At 44.5% G+C, this 16,549-nt stretch overlaps 1 protein-coding gene across 1 annotated transcript in view; it reads left to right on the plus strand.

Annotated features, from left to right (window-relative positions):
• LOC111968262 (protein kinase C epsilon type-like) overlaps nucleotides 1-16,549 on the plus strand; it is a 169,329-nt gene that overhangs the window by 78,191 nt on the left and 74,589 nt on the right. Inside the window, 9 exon segments of the mRNA XM_070444969.1 lie at nucleotides 2,675-2,709; nucleotides 2,875-2,969; nucleotides 3,060-3,189; nucleotides 5,466-5,608; nucleotides 10,817-10,907; nucleotides 11,080-11,238; nucleotides 11,241-11,293; nucleotides 11,733-11,778; nucleotides 11,781-11,902. Of these exon segments, the coding sequence (XP_070301070.1) occupies nucleotides 2,675-2,709; nucleotides 2,875-2,969; nucleotides 3,060-3,189; nucleotides 5,466-5,608; nucleotides 10,817-10,907; nucleotides 11,080-11,238; nucleotides 11,241-11,293; nucleotides 11,733-11,778; nucleotides 11,781-11,902 (874 nt within the window).

The raw sequence follows: 16,549 nt of genomic DNA on the forward strand, positions 1-16,549 counted from the left end.
ATATGGTGAGAGACACACACACACACCTACCTACGTCAGCTTATAGAGACTTTATATGCGTGGTCATGGACGGTCGGCGCTCTTGTCTGTCAGTGTTGCCATGGAGACAATGGGAAAAGCCCCTAGGCTAGCCATTACAGTGTGACAGTGGAAGCTTTATGCTGGAGAGTCCAGCTGGTTCTCTGCTCCCCGATGGCACCAAGCTACATGCACCAAGCACGCATCTGTAGTACAAGCTGACAATTCCTGCTTCCCAGGGCTTATGACCTAACAGATCACTGTAGAGCACACAGAGTCCGAGTGTCTTAAAGCTGTGAGAAGAGTCTGATCTGAACTGGGAACAGCGCCTGCCTACAGGTTGATGTTACTTTTAACAATATCTCATTGATACAACATGAGTCTTGATGGTAGTGCACAATAGTCTTTCTCTCACTGACAAGTGCCTCCAGTTCTCTGATGAACTTTGAAACACAGAGTGTCGCTGTCAAAAGGTCCCTAACTGACTGCAGGATACTGTCGCATTTTCAGAAGCTCCCATTTCCACCTGAGACTTACCCCACACCATTGTGTCGTCAGTGTTTATGTTCATGTAAGCTCTAGTGTTATTTTTGGGGAACTGTGTTTCCATCAGGAGTGTGACACAAAAGACTTGTGAAAAGCAGAATCAACAACCTCTGCATCATTAAGACAGTTGCTTTGTGAGAAGGTGTTTGCCGTGGAAGTTGTTAACCCATGTTCACAGTTAGCCATTTTTCTGTAAATGCCAGCTAAAAAGACCCAGTTTCCAGGGCCTTGGCTCCAAGTCAGAGCAGGTCAGCTGAGGCCATTGCCCAGTGAGACACTGGAGATGGTCCATGGAGGTGGAAACAAAAAAGTCTGAGCCTTTTTGGTAAAACACTGCGGTAAGTCTCAGGTGGAAATTTGCCATAAGTGTAACAGGGGGGTAATGGTGTGACGTGTCTCCCTGACAGAGGTGATAAAGAGTGTTAGCACACAGCTGTGGCTATTTCAGGCCCAGCCTCTCCATCTTCCCTCCACCCCCTCCTCCCCCTCTCACACCCCGACTCAGCCATAAAATATGGCCACATTGCCACAGTGACAGCTCTGCTAAAGGTGGCAGAACACACTGCTATGGCTCAGGAACCTGACATGTAGCACCTAGCACTGTTCCTGATGAACTTATTAAATTAGACTGAGAGGCACAGTCTGTAAGAATTCCTGCTGTTCAATGGTTCAATTTCAATTAAAGTCGCACTCCAGTCTGCATTTATAACCTGATTTACTTAGCAAAAGGCACATCTCAATTGGTGGTCCAGGTATCCTCATGACATGGCACTAGTGGGGGGGTGGGCCTTTCCTTTCCTTTTGTTCTCTATAGAGCCCCACGGTGGAGGTGTCATAATATCCATAACATTTATTGGTCAAACATGGAAATGGTTCCAATCGGTTTTCCACCATACATTTTATCCATTGTGGATTTTAGAAACACTTAAAATAAAGGCTGTGTTTCATGTAGTCTTACCCTGGCATGACATTTTGATAACCATGTAAATCTCTCTCGGACAAGGTGACTTTTATCAATATATTCGGCTCTATTTACTCTCAGATTCGAAAATCCTAATTAGCATCAAAGTAGACATCATGCAAGACTACAAATCCCTGCAATCTCCTGCACGTCATCTCTAGCTGACACCTTTGCTAACAGGTATTGTGTAAATTTAAAATGTGCGCAAGACAGTTTACAGAATTGTCCATTTAAAGAAATGTAGCCAATTTATTTAATACTAAATGTAGCTAGCTTTAGATAGTTAATCCAGAGATACTTACTATTGCCTCTTTTCGGCAGTCTCGTCCAGATCATCATGGCATTTGTAGTTCTTTATGATAGCCACATTAGCAGCTAATTACCATTTAATTTTGGGGGTGTAAATACAGGTGAATATATTGATTAAAGTAGTCTTGTCCTCGAGAAATGTACACGATTATCAAAACATCACGCCAGGATAAGCCTACACGAAACACAGCCCTTATTTTAAGTGTTTCTAAAATCCCTTATGGGAAAAATGAATGGTGGACAAACGATTGGAACCATTTCCTTGTTTGACCGCTAGGTTTAATGGGTATTATGACTCATACTGTGGTACTCTATTGTTTCTCCATTGTTCCCCCAAGCAAGGGGGGAGGCCGATGACATCAGAGGGCACCATTGACCAACTCCCTGAATGGCCGACTACATAAAGTTTGCACTTGTGTCTAAAAAAACTAAATTCTGCTCAAAACATATTTTTTTACCTTCAAGTGTGTCCACATTACTGTATTTATACGTGGGATATTGTTTTTCAACAGGAAAAGGGAGAAATAGCTTTAATTACAGTATACTTGAAGCACAGTCAGGCTGTTGAAATGACAGATTGTGCCTTCAATCAYAAACATGAAAAAAATGTATGTGAATGTGACAAAGCTGCGAGGGTCTTCAAATATAGCAAGGAGTTTGAAACGTTTTAAATTGGGTCAGGAAATATTTATTTTGGATCCAAACATATTCACTTCATTCTAAGCAATACCTTACAATTCCACTGATAATATAATACACACATAATAATGTTCCATTTTGAATCTGACTGTATGTTGCATTGAGTGAACTGTCAGTGAGACTATGTATCTATCTCAACAGGGGTGTGATCGGGAAACAGGGCTACCAGTGTCAAGGTGATATAGCTACTTTCTCTCTCCTTACTGACAGTTTCTCTGTGTGACATCTATCTGCACACCAATATGTATTCCTATCACTCTATACGTAATAGGGCCTTTAGTGATAAGTCAACTAACGTGTTGAAATGAAAGTGAATGACTGAGTTGTCTGGTGTCTCCTAGTGTGCACGTGTGTAGTCCATAAGCGCTGCCACGAGCTCATCATCACAAAGTGTGCTGGGATGAAGAAAGACAAAGAGGACACTACACCAGAGGAGGTAGGCATCTCCACATATTAGTTATTATGAGGTGAATCAATCTAGGGGTGTGACTGTGTTATTGTCAGTGCTCTTTGTCTCCCCCTGCAGGTTGGATCCCAGCGGTTCAGCGTTAATATGCCTCATAAGTTTGGTATTCACAACTTCAAAGTCCTAACCTTCTGTGACCACTGTGGATCACTACTGTGGGGACTGCTCAGACAAGGGCTGCAATGCAAAGGTATGCCAGCACACAAGCACACACACACAGGCATACACACAAACACACACACACACACACACTGACATATATTAACAAATGCACTACTACTCACTACTAATCATGGACATTGAAACTATAGTGGTGTGCAATAACATTATGTGCGACGCTCAGGGACCTTGGACATTAAGGGGACGTGTAAGATTGAGCATAGGATATGCATGTGTATATGTATGTATATTTATATATACGGTGCATTCGGAAAGTATTCAGACCCCTTGACTTTTCCCACATTGTGTTATGTTACAGCCTTACTCTATAATGAATTCATTTTTTAACCTCATCAGTCTACACACAATACCACATAATGACAAAGGTAAAACAAGTWAWTTTTTTTTTTGCAAATGTATAAAAATAAAAAAAACGAAATATCACATTTACATAAGTATTCAGACCCAATACTCTGTACTTTGTTGAAGCACCTTTGGCAGTGATTACAGCCTCGAGTCTTCTTGGGTATGACGCTACAAGCTTGGCATACCTGTATTTGGGGAGTTTCTTCCATTTTTCTCTGCAGATCCTCTCAAGCTCTGTCAGGTTGGATGGTAAGCATCGCTGCACAGCTATTTTCAGGTCTCCAGAGATCGGGTTCGAGATCAAGTTCGTTCGGGTTCAAGAACGGGTTCTGGCTGGGCTACTCAAGGACATTCAGAGACTTGTCCCAAAGCCTCTCCTGCGTTGTCTTGGCTGTGTGCTTTGGGTCGTTGTCCTGTTGGAAGGTGAACGTTCGCCCAAGTCTGAGGTCCTGAGTGCTCTGGAGCAGGTTTTCATCAAGGATCTCTCTGTACTTTGCTCCGTTCATCTTTCACTCGATCCTGACTAGTTTCCCAGTCCCTGCCGCAGAAAAATATCCCCACAGCATGATGCTGCCACCACCATGCTTCACCATAGGGTTGGTGCTAGGTTTCCTCCAGACGTGACGCTTTCCGTTCACGCCAAGGACTTCTATCTTGGTTTCATCAGCCCTGAGAGTCCTTTAGGTGCCTAATGACAAACTCCAAGTGGGCTGTCATGTACCTTTTTACTGAGGAGTGGCTTCCGTCTGGCCACTCTACCATAAAAGCTTGATTGGTGGAGTGCTGCAGAGATGGTTGTCCTTCTGGAAGGTTGTCCCATCTCCACAGAGGAATTCTAGAGCTCTGTCAGAGTGACCATCGGGTTCTTGGTCACCTCCCTGACCAAGGCCCTTCTCCCCTGATTGCTCAGTTTGGCAGAGCAGAGTCTTGGTGGTTCCATACTTCTTCCATTTAAGAATGATGGTGGCCACTGTGTTCTTGGGGACTTTCAATGCTGTAGAAATGTTTTAGTACCCTTCCCCAGATCTGTGCCTTGACACAATCGTGTCTCGGAGTTCTACGGACAATTCCTTCGACCTCATGGCTTGGCTTTTGCTCTGACATGCACTGTCAACTGTGGGARCTTATATAGACAGGTGTYTGCCTTTCCAAATCATGTCCAACCAATTTACCACAGGTGGACTCCAATCAAGTTGTAGTAACATCTCATGGTCAGCTCATTTCTATTTTTGATTTTTTATTAATTTGCAAACATTTCTAAAAACCTGTTTTCACTTTGTCGTTATGGGGTATTGTGTGTTGATTGATGAAGAAAACATTTAATTTAATCCATTTTAGAATAAGGCTGTAAAATAACAAAATGTGGAAAAAGTCAAGGGGTCTGAATACGTTCCGAATGCACTATATGTATATATATATATATATATATATATATATATATATATAAAATATATGGGAGATTGGAAATGATGCAGACAATTACATTGATGGAAGCTACAATCTATCTGCAATATGAAAGCTGATCTACCCCCCCACCAACAACAAAAAATTATAATAAAAAAAGATTGAATATAGGAGGGACAGCTATGTAATGTGGAAGGAAGGGGTAAGAGTCCTTAAGCTGTCATTCTTGTTTTGTTTTTTCATGAATGTGAATGTTTGATGTTATGTCTGGTCTTTGCCATGTCTTTCACATTTCACAGTGCATTTTCTTGTACGTAAAGTAAATATCTGTGAAAATCAGACAATAAAGAAATCTAATCTAACATACTGTACGTAGTACATTCTCACAACATTTGGTACTTGTCAAGAAGATTGTGATGCAGTCCAATAGCATGGATTCTCTCTGTTTGCAAGGTGAATGTGCATGTGGTGTAACCATGGTCTGTCTCAGTCTGTAAGGTGAATGTGCATGTGATGTAACCATGGTCTCTTTCTCAGTCTGCAAGGTGAATGTACACAGACGCTGTGAAAGTAACGTGGCCCCTAACTGTGGGGTGGACGCGAGGGGAATTGCCAAGGTTCTGTCTGACCTGGGGGTCACACCAGACAAGATCTCCAGCAGTGCCCAGAGGAGGAAAAAGGTCAGAGAAACCGCCATGAGCAAGGGGCACTTCCAGGGTCAGGGGGCACTGCCTTGGGCAGGAGCGAGGAGCAGGGGCATGGGGCAGGGGCGAGAGAAAGGGGTATGGGCAAGGAGCAGGGGTTTGGGGCAGGGGTGAAGGGTAGGGGTATGGGTATGGGCAAGGAGCAGGGGTATGGGTAGGTGTATGGGCGAAGAGCAGGGGTATGGGGCAGGGGTGAAGGGTAGGGGTATGGGTATGGGCAAGGAGCAGGGGTATGGGTAGGTGTATGGGAAAAGAGCAGGGGTATGGGTAGGTGTATGGGCGAGGAGCAGGGGTATGGGTAGGGGCGAGGGGCAGGGGGTGATCAGGGCAATAATTGATGAGAATTCAGATTCAGAAAAATTGTATGTCCTCAATGAGGCAAGTCATTTTGCAGCAGTCACAATACATCAGAGGTGGGACCATGTCAATATTATTTCAGTCACAAGCAAGTCTCAAGTCATAAGGTCCAAGTCTCAAGTCATAAGGTCCAAGTCTCAAGTCGAATACCAAGTCGAACGGGTCGAGTCTCGAGTCAAGTCCAAGTCGTTGAGTCCCAAGTCAAACGGGTCGAGTCTTGAGTCAATACCAAGTTGTGCATTCTAAGAGCAAGTCAAGTGGAGTCGAGTCACCAGTTTTTCCAAGTCAAGTTAAAAAAAATCTATACATGCAATGACTTGTTCAACTACAAATCGAGACCTAGGGACTATAAGGTTCTATCTGACATTTTAGTCAGAAATGAGTTAGTCACATATAATAGATCTTTAGATGGTTCTTCATATGTTTGTAATGTTATATTATTTTTAAAGACAATTTTATTTGAAAAAAGAAATACAACTAGAATGTTCTATCTGCATAAATCCATTTGAAATTGGTGCTATAAGGGTCTATCTGCAATCCAATCACAAGCCTGAACAAATATAGACGGACCAATCAGAACACATCTTTGCCATCTCCCTCTAAGTATGGTTTAGGCCAGTCTAGCCAGCAGGTAGGGTAAGAATGCAAGCAACAACAAAAAAAGTAAATGATGTCACATCGTTGTTCAGTGATGACAGTAATTTATCTAAAGATCATAATGCATTTCTTAATGTATTTGATGATGTATTCTGACTCTATCTTGGTAAAATAGTGTTATTCTATCATTTCTGTATTCAAATAGCTACAGTCTTCTTAAGATCTGAACATGTCTAATTCAGAAGTGATAGAGTCTTATGGCTGAACTGTATCTGCTATTGCACCCCCTTACCCCCTTTTTTTTTTACAAATGTCTCAGGATTTTGATACTCTGTACTTTAGGTACCTTTAAGATGAGGACATTAACGGGTTTTGAAAAAATAATACACCACAAAACAGTTCTGAGATCTGGAGGTTACAGGATCATACGGCCTACCCTACCGGTATGCAGCGGGGGTTACAGGATCATACGGCCTGACCTATCGGTATGCAGCGGGGGTTACAGGATCATACAGCCTACCCTACCGGTATGCAGCGGGGGTTACAGGATCATACGGCCTACCCTACCGGTATGCAGCGGGGGTTACAGGATCATACGACCTACCCAACCTGTATGCAGCAGGGGTTACAGGATCATACGTTCTACCCTACCTGTATGCAGCGAGGTTGCAGGATCATATGGCCAACCCTACCTGTATGCAGCGAGGTTGCAGGATCATATGGCCAACCCTACTGTATGCAGCGGGTTGCAGGATCATATGACCTACCTCCTATGGCAGCGAGGTTGCAGGATCATATGCCTACCCTACCTGTATGCAGCGAGGTTGCAGGATCATATGGCCAACCCTACCTGTATGCAGCGAGGTTGCAGGATCATATGACCTACCCTACCTGTATGCAGCGAGGTTGCAGGATCCTGTGGCTGGGGTGTTGCAGTATCAGATGGAAAGCATGATTTGTCTGTAGACCTTTTTTCTTCCTCACAAATATCCTAGTTAATTCGCCAGAATGTTACATCTTCATCCCATGAGTATTGCAGGTAGTACGATGTTACAGCTATCTTTAGACATATGCAGTACCACCACTGAGTTATATAATTATAACACACCCAAACTAGGCCTATCTGAAATATGAAAATGGTCAATGAATTCACCAGTTAGCCTATTGTGGAAAAGATGCATCCACAGCGGGTTGCAAAACGTTACTTTATATGGAAAGTAGTGACGTAGGTAAAACCGGGGAAAATTAAACCAGTGTTTTCTGGTCACTAATCTGGATGTGTGCGCCCGCCTTTGCGCCCCAATGCTGATGACTGGTCATTGGTCAACAGTCAAGGCGTGTCATTTTTGGGTTCTGAAACACAGATTTCAAGAATTTGGTGCAATGCCCTAGGCCTGTGTTAGTAACCAGATCAAATAAACAAAGGTATAAATATAAAATATAGATGGTAGGCTATATCTAGTCTATTAAAATATGAATGACATTTTTATGTATTTTTTCCGATTCAGTTTCTCACTCGCAACCCCCCAAAACCTTCTCACAGCACTACTGTAGGTCACCCGACCTGTGTTGATTGACAGTTTCCTGATTCAATCAGAGGGTCGAGTGTGAGTATCACACAAGTTTTTTTTGCAAGTGAGATACTGTCTTTGGCTACGTTGAGAGTAGCCTAATCCACGTAGACTCTGTGCCACAAAATCAGTGACAAAACGTTACAAAATCTGGCCAGATAATTTCAAGTCATCAGTCTCAAGTCTAAATCGAGTCCCGAGTCGTGAGGCTCCAAGTCGAAGTCGTCTCAAGTTGTTTTATTTTCTACCAAGTCAAGTCCAAGTCATGTGACTCGAGTCCACGCCTCTGCAATACATACAAACAAAATCACATATTTTAAAACAGATAGCAAAGGATATTTACAAGAAAGTAGGCTGGATAAGTGCAATTTCATAAAAATGACAGAATTATGCTACATGTTGAAGTGCAAGTGCTAAAGTGCATTAAGTCCAACATCTAGATGTGGTGAATGTGGTAGATGTGGTAGAGAGATGTGGTAGAGAGATGTGGTAGAGAGATGTGGTAGAGAGATGTGGTAGAGAGATGTGGTAGAGAGATGTGGTAGATGTGGTAGAGATGATGTGGTAGATGTGAGAGATGTGGTTAGAGAATGTGTAGTAGTTAGAGATGTGTGTTAGAGAGATGTGGTAGAGAGATGTGTTAGATGTGGTAGAGAGATTGTGGTAGAGAGATGTGGTAGAAGAGTAGTGTTAGAGATTGCTGTAGAGAGAATGTGTTAAGAGATATGTGGCTAAGAGAGATGTGGTAGATGTGGGTAGAGAATTGATGTAGCTGAGGCGAAATCGTAGAATATCGCGTAGACCGAGATGTGTTGAGTTGTGGTAGAGGAGGCTCTCGCATGCTCTTCAACAGAGACTTATGTTGGTAGAGAGATGTGGTACCAAATTGATGTTTGACCTTAAGAGGTTTAAGTTTTATGTGTTAGGAGATGTTGGTCAAGAACTGTATTTGTGGTCAAACGATTGAAGATGTGGTATTATTGCGCAACCCACGATGCTGGATTGTTAACAGAGAGATGTGCCGCCGACTCCCAGATCTTGTAGTTAGAAATAATGTGAGTACCCAGCATCCACCTGCCATTTTAGAAGGTTATAGTATGACATGTCTGATCACTGTGTGTAACAGAGGATTATTGTCTGCAGATATATGAAATGTTTTACCGGTTCATGAGTTGTATTGATTTATTATTTAATCTATTTCGCAGAATGTGTTGTCTGGGGGCAGAATGATAGAACTATGAGTTGTTCCCTATGAGGGGGGGAGTGGGAAAGGAGTAGGCTAAGGTAGGGAGAGATTGCTAGAAAGCTTCTATGATGCCTTGTACGTAAGAGACACAGACAAAGGTACCAGTGATATGAGGTGGCAGAACAAAGAAACTGCCCCGCTGGCAGATGTAGCACTGCGAGGCAAATGGAGAAGATAGTTGTGGTTACAGAGTCCTATGTGCGTTGAACATTGAGCTTAGGTAAGGGAGGGAGCCTATTTTGTCCGAAGAATAGCATGAGAAGAAGGGAAAAAATGGAGATGTTGGGAGGGTTAGGAAGGGGAAAAGGAGCTACGGTAGGCTCAGGAAAAGCCTACATGTAGAGAATATCTAGGTCCGCGTAGTTGTTGGGAATGGCAGGAGAGTGAAGGGATCAGTAGGCAGACGGCAAGGGAGCACATGCCAAATGCAGGAGGTAGAAATGTGGCCACAAGGGGTGAGGATATGCTATGCCAGGTGGGGGCTTGGCGCTACCAGGGTGCCGGCACTGGATATAGTAAGTTGGATGAACGCACAGCGGCAGCAAGATATGCTAAGACTCCAAGAGGCCAATGGTTATGGATAGGGGTTAAGGAGAAGAAAACACACGAAGCACTGGGACATTGTGACACAGCAAGCCCAGTGAGAGAGGGCCAGGTAACTGGGCAGTTATTCAATCTAGCATTTGCATTCGCTGGAAAATATTAGTCTACTAGGAGCTATGTGTCTATGTGGTAGAGAGATCAGGATAGGCATGGGTATACGAATCCAGACTACCAAACAGCCCACCACAATGGAAAATGATTCAGAACGTAAAACGCATCATACGATGACACTGTGACCTTAGACCACTTTAATCAGTTGGCCTGGTTCACTGTAGGGGGAGGAAAAACTAGATGATTGAGTATTTGATGTTGTTTTCGAAAAACAGAATATCAGATAGTCTGGGTCTAGTAAGACGAAGAACTTGAGGCTGGCTGTATAAGGAGATGTTTAAATTCATTGTGGTGAGAGGATTCTTGTGGGAATAGGACACGCCCCCTCGAGATGATGGCATAGGTACGAGAGATGTGCGTAGATTGTGGTGTAGATGTGGTAGAGAGATGTGTAGAGAGATGTGGTAGATGGGGTAGATAGTGTAGAGAAATGTGGTAGAGAGATGTGGTAGAGATTATAGCATAATGTGGGTGATAGAGAGAGATGATGGTGGAAGATGTGTGAATGAGTTGTAGATGCGGTAGATGTGGTAGAGAGATGTGGTAGATGTAGTAGAGAGATGTGGAGATGTGGTAGAGAGAGAGTATGTGTTAGAGATATAGTGGTAAGAGAAGATTTGTGGGAGAGTAATAGAGAAAGGTATTGTCATGGATGATGATTATGATAATGGAGGAAATGGAGATGTTGCTCTCCATAAGATAACCCAAGACCCAGCAGCCCGTTACCTATGTACCCCCACGACAGAGGAGGACCGATCCAAATCGGCCCCCCACCTCCCATGTGACCAAGGTACACACACTTGCACAAACACACATGTCAAAATGTGCATCTGTACAGTACATTCAATTCATGGTGGTACTTTGGAGGGTTCCGGGAATGTTTTTTTTCTTATATTTCCACCCCTGCCTTACACAGAGGAACACACTCTTATTCCTCTTTACCTCTCTGGTTTCTCTCCCAGACCTGAAAGAGTTGGAGAACATCCGCAAGGCGCTGTCGTTTGAGCAACGTGGACAGGAACACAAGTCAGCCTGTCCTCTCTCTCCAGCAGGGTGGGGGTGGCTCAGAGGGGGCGAGGCCCGGGAGAACGGAGAACTCAAGATCATCCAGACCAAGAGGATGACCTGCAGGACTTCCTCTTCATCAAGGTCCTGGGCAAAGGCAGCTTCGGAAAGGTACAGTACTGTCTGTCTGTCTGTCTGTCTGTCTGTCTGTCTGTCTGTCTGTCTGTCTGTCTGTCTGTCTGTCTGTCTGTCTGTCTGTCTGTCTGTCTGTCTGTCTGTCTGTCTGTCTGTTTATTTGTCTCTCTCTGTCTTCTTCTCTCTGTCATCTCTCTCTTTCTCTATCTCTCTCATTGGTCAATAATCAGTCCCTTCCATTGATGCTAAGAGCAGTCAGCGCTTCCATTGGTTCCATTGGGCTACAGAGTACTTTGGGTTGTGGTTGTTTCCTCCTAAATCATTTCATGTGTCTGTCTTTCCTCTTAATTTAAACCTCAGATATATGAGTCAGTGCTTGAGTGTTGTTGCAGTAGCAGTGTGTGTGTGTGTGTGTGTGTGTGTGTGAGCGTGCTTGTGTGCATGTGTATGATAACCTCTGTGGTTCTTCCCTTAGGTGATGCTGGCTGAGCTGAAAGGAACAGATGAGGTCTATGCTGTGAAGTGCTGAAGAAAGACGTGATCCTGCAGGATGATGATGTGGACTGTACCCTGACAGAGAAACGCATCCTGGCCCTGGCTAGGAAACACCCTACTGACCAGCTCTTCTGCTGCTTCCAGACCAAGGTAGGAAACACCCCTACCTGAACCCAGTCTTCTGCTGCTTCCAGACCAAGGTAGAAACACCCCTACCTGACCCAGCTCTTCTGCTGCTTCCAGACCAAGGTAGGAAACACCCCTACCTAACCCAGCTCTTCTGCTGCTTCCACACCAAGGTAGGAAACATCCCTACCTGACCCAGCTTTTCTGCTGCTTCCAGACCAAGGTAGGGACGAGTATGCACGCCACACACAAACACACAGACACACAGACAGACAGACAGACAGACAGACAGACAGACAGACAGACAGATGGGTGGGCAGAATGACAGACACACTCTCACGTGCTCAGACCCTTTCTTGTCAGCTGCTTCCCGACTAACGTAGGGTTAAAAACCATCAAACACACAGGAACACTCCAAAGACAGCAGTTTCACTGGTTGGCATTTTGGTATGATTACCACCAGGTGGCGATATAATATCATAGTTGGAGAACACAACCAGAGTGAGTAACACTTTTCCAAAATACATGTTAATCATGTTAATACACATGATACATACCTAACGTTCCACTGCCTAGAGATAGTTACTGACGTTAGGTGGTGAAGTGTAGGATGGTAAACCGGGTCGTCCCATGAATAGAGTGCCTTTTGGGTAGTTACATTTGTTCAGGAATATCGATTTATTTCACAGAATTTAACATTCTGTCAGAAAGAGCACATGCTCAACTTTATAACAAACATGGTTTCCCACATGAAAACACACTATTAGTGGAATATTTCAACATGGTTTAGTTTTATCAAAATGTACATACATAATGTCACACGGTCATAAAAGGCACTCTATTTGTGGAACGACTCATCCATAAGTAAARGGTACCCAGTAGCTTAGTGTTGTGTGGGTTCTTTACCAACATTTCTGCATTTCTTTACATTTCTGTGGATTTCTGTGCATTTCTGTGCATTTGGCACATTAAATATGTATCTAACGCAGAGCTCATGAAAATTCATGAAAGCAGTTTGTGTGTATCTTTCCTCCCACATATAAACTATGCCTACTGTATGTMGAAGCTGGTAGGTGTTTATCATATGCATTGACCTCTGTACAGTTTGCCAGGCTTTCTGAGTCAATGCATTTGAGTTAATGAGCCTTTGTGTGAAGTTGTAGACATCTTGCACCCTGCCGTCCATTCTGTACCTGTCTCGTCTTTTCCACTGGCTCTCTTTCAACTGATGGACAATGACAGACATGGTTGGCTTTGTTGCAGTTCTGGGCATCCACCCATTTAGCTTGACACACAAACTCACGCACAGCTCAAGCCAGGTGCCTCATCTCACAAGTCCTTGCAGAATCAGTTACAATTTCTCCTACACACTTTTATGCACATACAGTACATGTAAACATACATACTTTTACAAACATACACTGAGTGGACAAAACATTAGGAACACCTGCTCTTTCCATGACATAGACTGACCAGGTGAAACCAGGTTAAAGCTATGATCCCTTATTGATGTCACCTGTTAAATCCACCTCAATCAGTGTAGATGAAGGGGAGGAGACAGGTTATAGATGGATTTTTAAGCCTTGACACAATTAAGATATGGATTGTGTATATGTGCCATTCAGAGGGTGAATGGGCAAGACAAAATATTTAAGTGCCTTTGAACGGGGTGTGGTAGTAGGTGCCAGGCACACCGGTTTGAGTGTGTCAAGAACTGCAACGCTGCTGGGTTTTTCACGCTCAACAGTTTCCTGTGTGTATCAAGAATGGTCCACTACTCAAAGGACATCCAGCCAACTTGTCACAACTGTGGGAAGCATTGGAGTCAACATGGGCCAGCATCCCTGTGGAAGGCATTCGATATCATGTAGTCGAGTGGTTCTCAGTCCTGGTCCTGGGGACCCAAAGGGGTGCACATTTTAGTTTTTGCCCTAGCACTACACACCTGATTCAAATCATCAAAGCTTGATGATGAGTTGATGATTTGAATCAGGTGTGTAGTGCTAGGGCAAAAACAAAAATGTGCACCCCTTTGGGTTCCCAGGACCAGGATTGAGAACTAGTGTTGTAGTCCATGCCCCGACAAATCAAGGCTTTTCTGAGGGGGTGCAAGTCAATATTAGGAAGGTGTTCTTAATGTTTTGTGAACTCAGTGTACTGTACATGTACTGTAGACACAAGCGATAAATGAGGCACTTCAAACTTCAAACCCAGTATGACCACATTTCTCTTTATTATTTGCCTGTGGGGTTAAGTGGTCCCTGAGTGGGTTTTGGGCGATCAAGGCAGGGTTTACAGAAGGGAGAGGAGGTAACCTTTTTTCAAGCATCTTGTTTATTTTCTCAGAGTGGCCTGGAATATACTGCAGTAACTATATGACGTGCTCCATTCCTCATTTATTTATTTCTACCGATTCCCCAAACACGCCGGGGAACATTGTGTTCTGGCAGAGAGAGGGGGGGAAGGGGGCAGAGAGTGGAGCGAACAGAGGAGAGGAAGAGGGGAAGGTGCTCAGGCAAAGGGATGATTGAGGAGGACAAGTAGGGAGAGAGGAGGAGAGGGATGAAGGGTTTAACACATCGTAACGCAATTGAATCTCTACTCATAGTCAAGTCCCTCATCCTCTCTCTCTATCTCTCTCTCTCTCTCTCTCTCTCTCTCTCTCTCTCTCTCTCTCTCTCTCTCTCTCTCACACTCTCACTCTCCCCCTCGCCCACTCCCCCTTCCTCGCCTTCTCTCTCCACCTCGCCCTGTTCCTCTCCCTCTCTCTCCACCTCTCCCTTTCTCTCTCTCTCTCCACCTCTTCCTGTTCCTCTCTCTCTCTCTCTCTCTCTCTCTAACACACACACACACACACACACACACACACCTTAAAGAGGCAGTTGTCTAGGGACGGAGATGTGGGGTTTGTGTTTGGCCCAAACAAGTGGATTGTTACAGGTTTTACATAAGAGGGTCCTGATTCTTATCAGGCTTGATGTGTATTCCATATGCTGTTTGTTTTCTCTGCCCCCCTCCTTCCATCCCCACTCCCCCACAATGGCAGGTTGATGTTTATTGTCATGAATCTTGCCCTGGAGGCAGAACTGAGTGGTTTCTGCTAGATGGGCCAGCTGCAAAGTCAAAATGTACTATATCATAAAAATGTATGAAAACAAAAATGTGCTTTTTGGTCAGCTAGTGACCACTGCAAAGATGCCTCCAGTACATGAGTAATCGCAATGAATGCCAACCTGCCCCACAATGGGGACTGGAGGACCAGGAGGGCTTCGCATTGGTCCACTTGGAACTGTCACGCTTAATCACGCCCCCAGCTCCTGCTGCCTTATGTAACATTGGTTCCACATCAATTGAGAAGAATGATGTCCTATACGTCCTATAATAGATTGGGAGTTCCACCCGTTAAAGACTCTCAAAGGGTCTGCGTCTCAAGTGGCACCCTATTCCCTACATAGTGCACTGCTTTAGACGAGGTGCACTATGTAGGGAATAGGTGCACTATGTAGAGAATAGGGTGCCATTTGGGATGGGGTGCCAGAATAGGGTGCCATCTGCAGGCTACTTAAGGGCAACGAGGCCCTTGGAGAGAGTTGGTGAGCAGAGCTGATAGGGTTATTGAAACAGAAGGCCTCATACACTGCAGGTTTACAGCATGGAATGTGGCAAGGCTAAGTAGAGGAAGGGCCTCAGTTAAACAGGGATCCATCTCTGAGCAATACTGTGCAGTTTTTATTTTTATACAGTATATTGTTTCTACCCTTTTTCTCCCCAATTTCGGGGTATCCAATTGATAGTCCAATTGGTAATCTTGTCTCATCGCTGCAACTCCCGTACGGACTCGGGAGAGGCGAAGGTCGAGAGCCGTGCGTCCTCCGAAACACGACCCGACCAAGCCGCACTGCTTCTTGACACAATGCCCGCATATCCCGGAAGCCAGCCGCAATGTGTTGGAGAAAACATTGTACACCTGCCGACCGTGTAAGCGTGCATGCGCCCGGTCTGCCACAGAAGTCGCTAGAGCACGATGGGACAAGGACATCCCTGTCGGCCAAACCGTTCCGTAACCCGGACTACGCTGGGCCAATTGTGCGCCGCCCCATGGGTCTCCCGGTCGCAGCCGGCTGCGACAGAGCCTGGACTCGAACCAGGATCTCTAGTGGCACAGCGATGCACTGTGATGCAGTGCCTTAGACCACCGTGTCACTCTGGATGGCAATACTGTACTGTATTTAACTATTCTTATTTTACCAGGTCAGTTGACTGAGAACACATTCTCATTTACAGCAACGACCTGGGGAATAGTTACAGTGGAGAGGAGGGGGGTTGAATGAGCCAATTGGAATATGGGGATGATTAGGTGGCCATGATGGTATGAGGGTTAGACACCGGGGTTAACACCCCTACTCTTACCATAAGTGCCATGGTATATCTTTATTGACCACAGAGAGTCAGGAGTCAGAATTTGTTCTTAACTGACTTGCCTAGTTAAATAAAGGTTAAATAAAAAAATAAACACAGGGCAATGTCCCCAATCACTGCCCTGGGGCATTGGGATATTTTTTAAGACCAGAGGAAAGAGTGCCTTCTACTGGCCCCCCAACACCCCCCAACTGTTGATAGGGAGGTGATATCAGAACAATACTGTTGATAGAGAGGTGATATCAGAACAAT

This window comes from Salvelinus sp. IW2-2015, linkage group LG8 (genome assembly GCF_002910315.2).
Source record: "Salvelinus sp. IW2-2015 linkage group LG8, ASM291031v2, whole genome shotgun sequence".
NCBI classification, from domain to species: Eukaryota; Metazoa; Chordata; class Actinopteri; order Salmoniformes; family Salmonidae; genus Salvelinus; species Salvelinus sp. IW2-2015.